The sequence below is a fragment of the Lolium perenne genome, chromosome 2 (assembly GCF_019359855.2).
Source record: "Lolium perenne isolate Kyuss_39 chromosome 2, Kyuss_2.0, whole genome shotgun sequence".
Classification (NCBI taxonomy): Eukaryota; Viridiplantae; Streptophyta; class Magnoliopsida; order Poales; family Poaceae; genus Lolium; species Lolium perenne.
In genome coordinates, this window is record NC_067245.2 from 17,237,772 (window position 1) to 17,252,870 (window position 15,099).

Here is a 15,099-nt window from a genome sequence, read left to right on the forward strand (position 1 = left end):
CGTTGAGTGGAACCCCAAGAGAAAGGTATGATGAGCACAACAGGAAGTTTTCCCTCAGTAAAAAACCAAGGTTTATCGATCAGTAGGAGAAAAACGTTCTCTCCCGAGGCGTTAACCAACTCATGGCAGGGCGCACTGCCGGCGTCAGCAGCAACATAGAGACCTGCATACAAACAACCAAGACCTTTGTCCCAAACTTTCAGCGAGGTTGTCAAGCTCACTGGTTTTGCTGAAAACAAAGGATTCAACGAACTGTGTGGAAGAAGAATTGTTTGCAGAGAACAGAACAGAAAAATGTTGTAGAAGATTACAATTAAAAGAAGAAGGACCGGGGTCCACAGTTCACTAGAGGCGCCTCCCCAATAAATAAATATGCTGGGTAAACAAATTACATATGGGCAATTGATAAACAGAGATTCTACGCTAATGGTTGGTGCAGAATACATGCTATAAAAGTATGCAAGCATTACAACAATATACATAGACCGTAATCCAACTGCATCTATGACTAATAATCCACCTTCAGGATTGCATCCGCGACACCCTCCAGTATTATGTTGCAAGCAACAGACTATCGCTTTAAGAAATGTGTGTAAAGTAAACGATGAAACTACCCTTGAATAGAACACCGTTGTTTTCTCCCTAGTAGCAACTACAACTGTAGAGAACAAGATCACTTCCCATAGTTAAATAGAGGCATGAACCCACTATCGAGTATAAATACTCCCTCTTGGAGTCGCTACCATCTACTTGGCCAGAGCATCTACTACAAACGGAGAGCATGCAAGATCATAATAACACAATACATAATCTCAACCAAAGCAATCTCTCTATAAATCGGATCCACGTCAAACCAACATGTACCAATTACAAATAGATTATCTTGATCATGTTAGGCAGCTCACAAGATCTATACATGAAGCACAACAAGGAGAGGACAGCCATCTAGCTACTGCTATGGACCCATGGTCCCGTGGAGGACTACTCACGCATCACCTCGTATGAAGACATGGCGATGTAGAGGCCTCCGGCGGTGATTTCCCTCTCCAGCGGGGTGCCGGATGGACTGCAGAACACTCCCGAACTAGGGTTTCGGTTGACGGCGGCGTCGAAACTTTTCGTGGATGGAGGCTCTCGTCCCTGGGGTTTTCCCGATACGAGGAATAAATAGGCGTAAGGGCGGAGCAAACGAGGTGATGAGGCACCAGTACATGGGCCAGGCGCGGACAAGGGTGGGGCCGCGCCTACCCTATGTACTGCCATGTGACAGCTCCCCTGCGCGTGTCCTTTTGGCTCCGTCTTCGTCCCGGAAAAAATAAGACTCTGGGCTTTTGTTTCTTCCAATTTCGAGAAACTTTCATGTACAACTTTTCTGAAACACAAAAACAGCAGAAAACAGGAACTGGCACTGCGTTAATAGGTTAGTCCAAGAAAATGCTAAAATTGTGGAAAAGTGCACATAAAACATATAAGAATTGTAACAAAACAAGCATGGAGCATCAAAAATTATAGATACGTTTGGGACGTATCATCCTCCTCGGCGCTGTCGCCGTGGTAGTTCCGGCGGCAACGTGTCTCGTCGAACACCTTGACGCTCATGTCCATGTCCCCAAAGTAGGAGAACATGAGCACGAAACCAGCTTCGAGGCGGTGGTAGCGCGCGAACTTCTCCCAGCCGATGTGGAGGTACATCTTGCCGCGCGCGTCTTAGATCACGTCCACGATCACCCGGCAGCAGCCGTAGTCATCCTCCCGTAGATGCAGCGAGCCCGGGCGCTCGTCGCCGGCGACGAAGTCGGCGAAGGTGTTCGGCAGCCACTGGATGTCGTGTGGGTCGCCCTTGAGGACGACGACGAACTCGAACAGCACGGGCCCCTCCTCGTCCTGCATGTCCAACGATAATGACGACGACAGCGTCGCATGCGACGGTGAGCGTGCAGCTCTGCCGCGGCCATGACCACGACCACAACCGCGAACTCGGCCTCCGCCTCAACCAGCCATGGCGTCGACTCTTGAGATGGTGGCGGCTAGGGTTGGAGAGAGAAGTGCTAGGGTTTGTGTGTTAGAGGGACGATGAGAGACGGCCCTTTTTATAGGACGGAGGGAGTTGGAGGAGCGGTGGTGCTCATTAACACCCGCACGCAGAGCTAGGCGCGACGAGACGCTTTGCTGCGCCTCTGTGGGAACTGCACCATTACTGCGCGCCAATAACTTCCGTCGCAAGGTAGGCGACGGTTAGGTTAAAATTCAACGTGCCGCTGACGCGTCGGCCCCGCCACTCCCCGCCTTGCTTTTCGGTGTGTCCGGCATCTCCGGAGCGTCTCCTGTGAGGCGGGGACGGGCTCGATGCGCCGGACACCGTATCGAGCCGCGCCGGACAAAAAGCGGTTTTGGGGACGTGGCTGGAAACATTTTTTTGTCCGGGGCACCCCAAATCCCTTTGAGGGACGGTTTGGGGAACGCGACTGGAGATGCTCTCAGACACTTGTTTGACTCGGTCTCGATTAAAAACCGTCTCTGCTTAATTTTATACTATCTTTTCTTATTTACTCCAAGATTTTGGGTTAAGTTAAAGATAAAAAAATATATCAAATTAACTGATAATATAGAAAAACGTATCAACATACATAATACTAAATGCATATAATATAAACATATACTTTATGATGATTCTGATACTATAAACTTTACATATAAGAAGTTGATTTAAAAAAATGGATTTGCTAAGTGTCAGGTGACTGAGATTCTCTTATGTCTCAGTCGATACTGAGAATCGATGGATCGTTCTTTAAGATTCGTAAAAACTGCCTAAATGGTCAGATAAAAATTTACGCGGGCGGGCCTAGTCGAACCCACGACCCGAAGACAAGAGCCGCAGCGCGTGTTCTCAACCAACAGGACAATCGATACTTCACATTGTATTTCCACTACGAAATATTCCTATTGGTTCTTTCACCGGTTTTTTTCCGTCTATGTGCAAGAACAAATTAGCCTGCATTTGTGCTGACACGTTTTTTTTTTTATTTTGCCTTCTTTCTAATTATTTTTATTATCTGTATACATTTAGTTTCATTTTTGTGGTTGACCTTTAAAGAAATGTGCAACCATGCCTTATATGTATTTTTTTATGTTGGTAGTATTTTCTAGTTTTTTTCATTTAAGTAGATTGCACTTTTTTTAAGAAATGTACAACTGGTAACCTATATTCGATGTGAGTTGCACCTTTTAAAAGAAATGTGTAACTCCATCCGATTTCAATATGAGTTGCATTTTCTTCTCAAAAAATATGCAACTAGCAACTAATTATTTATATGAGTTGCACTTTTCTAAATAAATGTGCAACTAGAAGTTTTTTTACACGAGTTGCACTTTTCTCCAACAATGTGTAAAACTAGCGACCAATTTGGATTTTTGGTATGAGTTGCACTTTTCTCAAGAAATGTGCAACTATCAATCTATATTCTTTGTAAGTTACACTTTTTTCAAGAAATGTGTAACTCCATCCGATTTCAATATTAGTTTCATTTTTGTTCAAAAAATGTGCAACTAGGAACCGTGTATTGATATGAGTTACACTTTTCTACTGAAATGTGCAACTAGAAGTTTTTATATTAGTTGTACTTTTCTCCAACAATGTGTAAAACTAGCGACCAATTTTTTTATGAGTTACACTTTTCTCAAGAAATGTGCAACTATGTTGCAATTTTCTTAAAAAAATGTGCAACTCCATCCGATTTCAATATGAGTTGCATTTTTATTCGAGAAATGTGCAACTAGAAACCATGTATATTGATACGAGTTACACTTTTCTACGAGAATGTGCAACTAGAAGTTTTTAGATTAGTTGCACTTTTCTCCAACAATGTCTAAAACCAGCGACCGATTTTCTATATGAGTTGCATTTTTTCTAGAAATGTGCAACTAGGAACCGTGTAGTGATACGAGTTACACTTTTCTACGGAAATGTGCAACTAGAGGTTTTTATATTAGTTGCACTTTTCTCCAACAATGTGCAAAACTAAAATCCAATTTTTTTTGTATGAGTTGCACTTTTCTCAAAAAATATGTAATTAGCATATTTTTTGTTTCCATATTTTTGTCTTTAGTTTTTTTACTTGTTCTTCAATTTTAAATCACTCGCACTTTCAATGTCTAAATTTTAATTTCGGTAAAGTACCGGTACTAGACTAAGTGGGATTGAAACTACTCTTAATTAGCTCCGTACGATATGTTGTTCAACAAGTAGGAAACTAGCTACTCCCTCCGGTTCATATTAATTGACTCTAATATGGATGTATCTAGACACATTTTAGTTCTAGATACATCCATATTGAAGTCAATTAATATGAATCGGAGGGAGTAGCAAAACATGGGGCATATGCTGCTCTTCATGCGCTGCTCGCTGCATGTTTCTAGGGCGTCGACTGAGAATTAAATTCTCAGTCAACTGCTCCCTAGCCACTCCCTTAAAAAAATATTTAGTCAAACTTTATAACTTTGACTAAACTTAGGGCGCACATTAGTTATGAATGGAGGGAGTAATGATAAGTCAACGATAAGAGATGTTGTTTCATTGTTTGGGAGAATGTGCTTAACAGAGTAAGTTTTAATAGTACATCCATCTAGAAAAGGCTATCTTAAGTTTATCTAAATTCAGATGTATCTAGATACTATTTAGTGCATAGATACATCATAATTTAAATAAATCACCGACATCCTTTATAGACAGAGGGGGGGAGTACAATTTTGTGGCAACTTTTTACGAGATAGGTGTCCATCCACGAGGTCTGTCCTGGATGAACGAGAATGAGAAGGACCACGAGACTGATAACCAAGACTCTCCACTAACAAATCAACCCGGATGAATGGTAACCAAAATGAGTGATCGAAAGATCTCCTTCTAGATACAGTGTTTGTGCTATTGGACCCAGCCCAGCGCACAAGGCTTTTCATTACAAGGGAAACATACCCCAAGTAGATTGCTCGCACGAGGCTTTCATCCTTAGGGCATCTCCAGCGGCGCGACGTATTTCAGACGCTCAAAAATGGTCGCGAGCGTCCGTTTGCGTCGCCCCGCGGACATATTTTGTCCGTTCGTCCGTTTGCGTCTGGGTGTACTTCCACCGGGGCGACCCATTTTTTGAATTGCAACATAGTAAAAACATTGAAAGTAGTATATAAAAATGCATAAAAACTATACAAAGTAGATCTATAGGCCAAGACTACTTGCTTCCTGATGGGCCGGCATCGTCGTTGCGTCGCTCCGTCGCCTGCTTCTCCGCCGCCTCCCGCGCGGCCGCTATGGCTCGGTGCGCCGCCGCGTCCTCTTGCAGGCACTGCTCCAGCCTCGCGTTGGCGGCCTCGTCCTTGAGCATCTCGAATGACTCGACGAGGGCCCGCTGCTCCGCCGCCTTCTCCTCCGGCGTCGGCGCATCAGGGTCGTCGAAGGACCAAGATATCTCCGAGTCGGAGTCCTCGGCTGCAGCAGCGGCCGCCAGCCTGCGCTGTGCCAGCTCGGCGTCCAACGCCGCGTGGCCCGCCAGCTCCTCCTCTGCTTCCTGCGCCGCGAGTGCCAGGGCCGCGGCGTCCCTGACCGGGTGGAGGAGCTCGGTGCTGTCTTCGGAGTCGAACTCGTCGTCGGAGCTCGAGGCCAGGGGAGGTGAAGCTGGAGGTGGAGGCGCGGCAGCCTGGCCGCGTCCGGCGCTGCTCATGGCGGATCTGCTAGGGCTGAGCGGAAGCGCCGCTACGGCACCGGCGGCTAGGGTTAGTGGGGAGGAGATGAGATGCTCGCGCCCCTGTTTATATAGGTCGGAGACAGGGCGACGGCCGCGACACGCGAGACGTCGCCATTACTACGCGTGGCACGCCAGGCACGCCATTAACGCGGCCCTGCAAAGGCTGCAGCGTGCCGCCCGGAAGTAATGCCGCGGAAGACGAAGCAGCTGTGCCGCTGCCATGCGGGCCCATGCGAGGACCGAGCGACGCAAACCTGGCGCATATTTGGGCCAGGTTTGCGTCTCCGCCGACGGCCCGGTCACTTTGCGTCGCGCCGCTAGAGGTGGTGCACGACGCATTTTCGGTCACGACGGACACAAACGGTCGCTCAGCGTCCGTTTGCGTCGTGCCGCTGGAGATGCCCTAAGCGCGAGACCATCCGCGGGTAAGCCGGATACGTTGTCGCGGAGTGGCCCAAGACCACGACACGACGCTAGACGTGGTTGTTGATTAAATATACTTGTATCTGAGTCAATGAATATTATTATGTAAATAGTACGAAATGTGAAGTGTGTGGCACCAGTAATAAAGTGAAAAAGGATTAAAAAAGTAATAAAGAGAAAAAAGAATAAAGTAAGTGGAACAATTGGCCCGCGAGCAAGATAGTGCGTATATCGGAATCTGGCCCAACGAACTGCGAAACCCTAGGTCCACGTCCACAACACAGCCGACACCACACTCGAATTCTAACTGGACACTCACTCACACTCGCAGAAACCCTCGCCCGTCTCAGGCTCACCCGCCGCTGCCGCTGCCGCTGCCGGCGACCATGGCCCGGCGGCAGACACCCTTCACCAACGTCGACCCAGCGACGGCAGCCGAGGCACGGCGCCAGGGCGCTGATCCGTACGTGCTGGACCAATTAGTGGAGAGAATGTTACTCAACATCTACGCCAACCTCCCCGCCTTCCCCGTCTACGGCTGCCGGCTCCCCCCCGCCATCGCTGCCTCCGCCGGCGTCGACCGCATCAGCGCCCTACCCTCCGAGCTCCTCTGTGACATCGTCTCCCGCCTCCCCGTCAAGGACGCCGCGCGCACCGCCGTCCTCTCCTCCCGCTGGCGCCCGATCTGGCACTCCACGCCGCTCATCCTCAACGACGCCCACCTCCTCCCCGACGGCCACCGCTGGCCCTTCACGCCGGCTAACTCACCCGCCATCACCGCCGCCGTCTCCCGCATCCTCGAGGCGCACCCGGGGCCCGTCCAGTGCGCCCGCCTCGTCTGCACCAACATGAGCCTCTACCGCCCCCAGCTCGCGCGCTGGCTCCAGCTCCTCGCCGCCAAGGGCGTCGAGGACCTCGCCCTCGTCAACCGCCCGTGGCCGCGCGACCTGCCCCTCCCCGCCGCGGTATTCAGCATCGCCACTCTCACCCGCCTCTACCTCGGCCAATGGAGGTTGCCTGACACGGCCGTCCTGCGTGGCGCCTCCTTTCCCCACCTCCGCGAGCTCGGCATCTGCTGCGTCTTCATGAAGCACGGCGACATCGAATCCCTCGTCGCCAGGAGCCCCGTACTGGAGATCCTCAACATCCTGGGATGCATGGAGGGATTGCGTCTCCGCCTCGTCAGCCAGAGCCTACGGTGCGTGCAATTTTGCCTTACGAGCATGGAGCACGTCGACGTGGTCAAGGCTCCACTCCTCCAGCGGCTCGTCATGTATGGATCATCCCCAAAAGCTCGTGGCTTGTGCACCACAGTCAGGATTGCCGATGCCCCCAAGCTGCACGCCTTTGGATACTGGCAGCCAGAAGATCAGGTCCTGCAGATACGAGACACCATCATCGTGGTACATCTACCGTCTCAACTCTTATTTCCACTTGTTTGGTTACCAATTATGTCCAACTGATGACTCAATTTGTGAATTTGGGCGAATTTCAGCCTGGGATAAAGACGAGCGCAAGTACCATGCTCACAAGCGTCAAGGTCCTTAGTTTGGATGTGCGTTTTGGAGTTCACAGTGATGTCATGAAGGTGCCTACCTTCCTCAGATGCTTCCCCAACGCTGAGAGACTGCATATTATGGTAATTGTTGTCACTGATTCACATTTCTTGCATGCTATTGCTTATACACAGTTCTGAGTTCTCTGGTTGTGATTGATTGCATACATCTTTCTTGTCAACTATGGTGACGGTTCTTTTTTGGTCTTTGGTTTGTGAATGCTGGGCAAGCTAGTTTAAGTAATTTTTCCTCTCGTTAAGTCAAGTTGATGAGAACATCAGACTGGATGGCTAGGCATACTAGGCCAGTTATGACACATATTTGACCAATTTCCTGCGCATTTTATTTTCAAGTTTTGCTCCGGCCTTGCAGCAGATTTTATTGCTTGCAGTTTCCTGACTTATTTGCATCAGTGTATCAATTCAGTTATCGATCAATCATTGGAGCTCTTTATTTTCCTTTTCTTTTCTTCTACTGTGAAATGTGAGTCATTATGATGTGTGACATATGTGGCCAGTTATAGGTTAAATGTCATCCAAACTTCGGAAAGTTACATATGGTAGGTAAACTAGCATGTTCATGTCGACAGTTTTTTAGGCCATTCTGGTATTGTTACTCTAGTTTTTCCATATCAGGAGCTTGGGGATTTATTCCCGACTAATGTAGAAAACTAGAAACAGGCTTTCACAGGCACACAGCTCACTTCTGTAAATTCGTACTAAAGAACATATCTGGTCAAATGTGGTTAAAACTTAATAAGTCTATTGTGGACAGATCTTTGCAGACTTTACATCTCATTTTGATGGAATAATGATCATGAGTCTTGTTTATCGTATATATTATTCTTGCTTTTTTCTCTGCACCACTAGGCTATTGGGTAATTAGTACATTCTGCTACTTTCATCCATGGAAATATAGACTTGACACTTTCCCTACAAACCGGATCCAGTATTTAGATATTGACCAGTATAATTTGCAGTACATAGTGTTGAGCAGTTAGCTATGCATAAAGTGTATATTCTGAAGCTTAGCTGCAAAAATACTCTATTTGCTCACACAAAGGACTCTGATAATAGTATTGCCTTTTCTAACTTTTTTCCATAAAGCTATTTACCAATTTTCTTAGCTTATCCATGCTTTGCTTACATTCTTACCAATTTCCTCTACACTTTACATGAAATTTTTGTTTTGACCTTGCAGAAGATTTCATTGCTTGCATTTTCCTGTTTATTTGCATCGATGTGTCTATTCAGTTACCAATTTATCATTGAGGCTCTTTATGGTCGTTTTTGCTTTCTTCTACTTTGAAATGCGAGTCATGTATTTGCTTACGAAGGCTAGGCTAAGTAATTGGCTGTGAATATATATAACAAAACAAGGTGATGTTAACATCAGTAATATGAACAGGCATACTTGACCAATTATCATATACATTCTTGACCAATTATATCTAAAAAGCCAAGCGCTGCCATTTATTGTCAGCCATCAAGCCATTTCTATCTACACAGACTAGACTACGCAACTATAATTATCGGGGTTGCAGGTTCATCTGTTTGTGTTGCTATCGAAATTTTGGCGTGCCGCAGTATATTGTTATGCTATTATATGGATTTCTGCTATTTCCAGATTTCTTCTAGTGTTTCCCATTGTGTACGTTACTAGCTACTAGATACCAGTGTTTGTGCTATGGATGATGCCAATGGCTGGCGTGCTTTATCTGAAACCAATTAAACTTACACATAATAAACTATATCACATTTGCCGCGTACAGTTTATTGGGAAGTCTGTACAGCATACCACTCATACCAAATTGATGCTACTAGGTAGCTGTCTCCGATTAAGTAATTGTCAAGTGGTTGTTATAGCCCACACCTGAAATTTTCCTTGAAGAATATTTCTGGAAAATCGTTCACGTGTTTAAAACTTTGCTTGGTTGAGACTTCCGCCTCACTTTCTAATTTGTTGTACTTGACGGGCCAGCACAATTGTGTTTCCGTTCTAATAGACTACTTGATGCTCTGTGCTAGTTGATGCATGGTAGTACTGATTTGTCATTTCTTCCAACATCAGATCAGCCATTCAGGAATGCACGAGTAAAATGTATAGCATGTGTTCCATGACATAATTCAAGGATTTCTTTATTCACCATGCCATCCCGTCGTCCTCAGATGCTTGCTGAAAGGAAATCATTTGGCTAATTTAATCATCATTTTTTGTAGAGCAAAAGATGTGATCAGCCCACTGATAACCTCGCCCCCAACTTCTGGGATGAGTCTGGCCCCATTATAAATGTCATCTTGCGCATCAACACGATGAGTCTCCGTGAGTTCAGAGGGGAGCCAGGCGAGATGGCCTTCCTGGAGTACTTCTTTCGGAGCGCACGGGTGCTGAGTTTTGTAGTGGTTGGGATGGCCAATCCAATGTACGCACCTTTTTCGACAGACGAGGCGTATTCCAAAGTGAAAAAGTGTTACAATATCATGGCGAGTAAGTCATGCAACAAGCTTGTCCTTGGGAGCAACGGCCCTGCAGGAGGTGACCTATGGAAGTTCAAGGACGGGGCAGATTTTTCATTCCATGACCCTTTCTCGATAGCGGAGGTCGGACGAGTGAGCTAAGTTTTCGTGGGGAAGTGGATAGTTTTTTTGGATGCAAACTGGAGCATGAAGTGTGGTATCTGTTGCTACTTGCTAATGTGTCTTTGTCTACTTTGTGGCTTGACGTCTGGTGGGAACCGGAGATGACATAAGCTACTAATTAACTGATATCCTGCTTGCTTGTAAGCTGTATGATCGTATATTTCCTTGCTATGCTTTTTAAAGACATTTCCTAGCTATGCTTTTTAAAGACATTCTTTGCTAGTTACTGGCAGCTGTTTTCTTATGATGGGAGTAAAATATACTCACGGTTGAAATGCACTCCCCCTTTTCCCCTGTAATCTCCCTTGTGCTTGCTTTAGTCAATCTTCATTCTCACGTACAGCTGGATCTGTCAACAAAGCTCTCACGTTTTTTACGAATAAAAGGCGTAAAAAGCAAGACCCAATGAACCATCAAGCACTTTTTTACGAATACCGTACTGGAATAATACCACGCCGCTACTGCTAAGAAACGAAACTGCACCAAAAGTTTTCACTGATAAAACAGCACTACTGGAAATAAAAGGGATTGCAACAAAATTCGGGCACAAATCAAATGACCATGTCATTCATCTCAACAACCACATAGACACAGCAGCATATCAAGCCTAGATTCCCTCTGAATGTTATAATCCTCTAGGGTGCGGCGGCCGTCCAGCAGCTTGCATGCATAGAGGAGGCGTTGTTGTATCGGGCGAGTACCGTCCACCTGATAGATCTTCATCTTCACGCTGTCGATGGTATCTGATCCCTCAACCTCAAGAGAGATGATCTTTCCATCTTCACACTGCACATAGATGGGCATCTTACCTGGGCTGACAGGGTGGAGGACAAGGAGAAGAGTCGACTCCTTCCATATGTTGAGCTCTGCCAAGGTGCGGTCGTCCTCCAGCTGCTTGTTGGCAAAGATGAGGCACTGCTGACCCTTGAGAAAGCCCTCCTTATCTTGAACCTTGGACTTCACCTTGTCAATAGTATCCAAGCTGTCAACCTCGAGGGTGATCATCTTGCCTGTCTGTGTCTCCATTATATAGATTTGCATGTTTTCTTGGAGGTCAAGCATGGACTGATGCTGGATGCCATAATCAGCCAATGTAAGGTTGTCATCTAGCTGCACCCCGTCGAAGAAAAGGCGGTGTTGTTCCTGAATCTTTGCCTTGACAGTATACAGTGTATCAGATGGCTGGACCCTGAGGCAGATTGTCCTGCCCGTGGGGCTCTTCACAAACAGATGCATCCTGTCTGAATGAGCACACAAAACATCACCAACTTTTAGTTTCGTCTAGCTTAATTTTGTTAAGTTATAGAACAACGATGTCAACAATTCCAAGACGCAAAAAATAGCACATCCTCCCTTCCAAGTTAACAGTCCTAGGATCAGATGTGGCATAGATATCCATGTTTCTATACATGTTTTAGTATGCTGGTTCGCTTATATTGAAAAAAAGTTGCAACCTTAATTTGGAAGGAGGAAGTAGAAGCAGACCAAAGCGTCACACCAAGTTCACTCTAGAAAAAGAAATACATGGTTCACTCCAGTAGGCTGTAGATCTACGGTTTCGAAGGTTGACCAATAGATATAAAGATCTAGACTATCTTTGTTTACCTGGTTATTATTCCTTCATGCATATAAAAAAGAAAAGCCCACAGAATAAAGTAACTGTGTTTGTCAAATCGAAACCATGGCAAGGACATAGAACAAGAATTCTTATCTAAAACTCCTTCGTACGTTCTCTAGATGAACAGTTTTATCCGCAAGAAAAACTCCGAACTATTATAATATTTCTCCATTGATATGAAGTTCTAAATAGTCCTAGGATCTAATAGTCATATGAATATGAACGCGGCTACTCCCTCCGTCCCACGAAAAATGTCCTAGATTTGTCAAAAGTGGGATGTATCTAGACACTATCTAGTGTGGATACATCCAATTTTTAATAAATCTAAGATATTTTTGGTGGGACGGAGAAAGTACTAAACCATGCATGAATATGCACGCGAAGCTAGTAGAGTAGCAGAGATGGGCAAAAAGACAGCAGCTCCATACCTTGAAGTCGACGAAGAAGATATGATGCTTGCCGCTAGGATGAGTAGGTGTTCGCCAGAAACCCCAGGGAGATCTGAACGGGAAGAGCTGGGGTTGGCCGGTTGGGGATAGATTATATAGGGTTCAATCGGCTGTGTATTTGTGACGAGTTTGGGCTCAACGATTCGGTGGTCTACACGGAGTCACGGACAGCATACGGGAAAAGGTAGAATCCGGGACCGGTCAAGACACATATCGTTGATAGAAGACCTATTGACCACGGTTTGCTTGTGCTGTTGTGCAGAATCACAAAATATGTTTAGACATCATATCTTGTGAATTCTGGTCCACGTTGCCATCCCCTCTTTTAGAAAGTTTGCATAAAAAAACAATTGTAATGTGAACAGAGTAGCATATTCATTTTTATTACAAAAAGAAGCACAAGAAGAAATACTACTCCGATGGAAGAATGGAGTTCTATCTTTTCATGCAATGTAGCATATTCACTTTTTATTCCAAAAAAATGCCAACATAGGAACAATAAGGAATATTAAAATGGAAAAATGAAGTCCTATATTTTCATGCAAAAATACTGCCAACCGAGTCATCGGCCTGGACTCGCTCCTTGTGCTACACCTCTCGATGACGGCCTCTAGTCAACATGCCGCCCTGCTCGGGATCCTAGCACGCACGCAACTCTCCTCCGCTGCCGTTACGTGCTCACTTATGTTAAAAGCTTGCTACTACTTCACTCAATAACTGGGATTACAACAATGGATCACCGTGTTCTAGCCATTACGCAGGTGAGGAACGGAGGAACAAGAAAACGAGAGAAACGAAGAGAGAAGGCTGAAGCCGTCCTAATCGGCAATCCCTATTCCCCGCTCAGAGCGGGAGCGATTCGCTCCCGCATGAAGTGATGGACGGGTGGGCCGACCCATTAGCGCCTACCTTGTTTGTTTGTTTTTTCCTTTTGTCGGTTTTTTTAGCTTTCCCATGTTTTTTGGTTCTGCTTTTTTTCTTTTCGGTTTTTGCTAGTTTTGCTGATTTCAAAATTTGTTAAGATTTGTTTTTTGTTCTGATTTAAAAAAATGTTCAAATTTTAAAATTGTTCAAATTCGAAAATTGTTCAAATTTGAAATTTGTTCAAATCTGAAATGTGTTTGATTTTAAAATTATTTATTTTAAAATTGCCCCGTTATGAATTTTTCCATTTTGAATTTTGTTCCGTTTTGAATTATGTTCGGATTTTAAAATCTAAACTGAATGGACGAAAAGAAAGAAAAAAAAAAACAGTAGGTTTATTGGGCCACGTTTGGAGCGTCCCGGTAGGAAGAACTTAAGCGGAGAAACCCTTCCCTTCCGCTAAATGCGGTGGATAGGCGCTCCCGTCCTAATCCAAGCCGAGTTGGTCTTCGCAGTTCCCCATCTATTTGTAGCTGGTTCGAATCTTGTCTTCTGAGCGGGCTGATGCCCAGCAGATACCGTGGTCGAAGTCATTTCCATGGCGTGATCTATTGAAGTTGGGGATCTTGGTTCCTCGCAAAAAAAAAAGAAGTTGGGGATCTTGGGGAAGATTGCTCACCCCATCCTCCGGCCCAGGCCTAGTACGTAATGGGTCGCTAGCAATTCCCCCTCTTTAAGGTTCGGCTTCACCCAAGCCGATGCCAGGTCAAACCGCCAGGATCCCATGAGAACTTTCCCCTTGACAACAGTTCATACCAGCCTGCATTTTTCTTGCAGAGAATGGTGGAAAATATGGGCTTCTCGTCTCAAGATAATCTTCTGGTAGCACTGTTGTTAGAAGGAGTTGTTGGTCAGAATTGTAGCCACTGTCAGAGTACTCCAAATCGAGAGATCGTATAGTTGGCCAGACTTATTGCCACTCAAAGCATAGCGATCAAGAAATTCCCCAAGCAAAACATGTTGAATGAGACGTGTGGTACCTACCAGTAGGAGCCTTTTGCAATTAGGACAATCCCTTCTTAGCTAAATGATTACCACTAGGCGCAGACTTAGTGGTCTAGACAAGTGATGCCAAAATGTCGGCATTATTTAGTAACAAGTATCAGGAGCATCTCTCACCACATTACTCAGCTGTAATGACAACTTCCACAAATGCCCATGCTTCATTTGTACTTCCTCCATCCATAAATAAGTGTACCTTAAGACATGTCTTAAGTTAATTCTTTTTTACTTTGACCAACTTCTTCGAAAAAAGTAGCATCATTCATAACACTAAGTTAATACCGTTAGATTTATCTTGACATGTCGTTCAATAATATAACAATTTGATGTCACATATATTGCTATTTTCGTGTGAAAAATTGGTCAAAATTCAAAACGTTTGACTTCCAAAAATGGAAAACGTATACTTATTCGCGGACGGAGGAGTACCAAAGAAAGGGTATAATTGTGTTAATGATTTGATGAAGAGGCGGCCGCGGCGGTGGAGCCGTGCAAATGACAGCAGTACCAAACTGGGCAAAAGCTTGGCCAAAACTGTTCCTCGCAACCAGGAATGCCCGGCCGTGGCTGTATCGCGGCAGGAAGAAACCCGTTGGACAGAATTCACCAATATGAAGCATACCAACACGATGTTGAATAATGCCACCAAGGTCCCAGTGCAAGTGCAGCTCGTAATTGGAAATAACAGCAGAGCCTTTGATCTGAATCTCCAAGTAACAGATCACAAAAGTGCTCTCCAAGGTAAGGTATAAG

General features: G+C 45.3%; 2 protein-coding genes across 2 annotated transcripts in view; one reads left to right on the forward strand and one right to left on the reverse strand.

Annotated features, from left to right (window-relative positions):
* LOC127331336 (polyubiquitin-like) overlaps positions 1–11,585 on the reverse strand; it is a 28,926-nt gene extending 17,341 nt beyond the window's left edge. The window contains exon 1 of the mRNA XM_051357453.2: positions 10,935–11,585. Within this exon, the coding sequence (XP_051213413.2) occupies positions 10,935–11,415 (481 nt within the window). The 5' untranslated portion in view covers positions 11,416–11,585. The remainder of the gene's footprint in view (positions 1–10,934) is intronic.
* Positions 6,435–10,561, forward strand: LOC127331335 (putative F-box/FBD/LRR-repeat protein At5g44950). Its single transcript, XM_071825910.1, has 3 exons — positions 6,435–7,561; positions 7,654–7,797; positions 9,934–10,561. Exons 1-3 carry the CDS (start codon positions 6,545–6,547, stop codon positions 10,330–10,332), a joined length of 1,560 nt encoding a protein of 519 aa, XP_071682011.1. The 5' UTR covers positions 6,435–6,544; the 3' UTR covers positions 10,333–10,561.
* Positions 11,586–15,099: the final 3,514 nt, after the last annotated feature.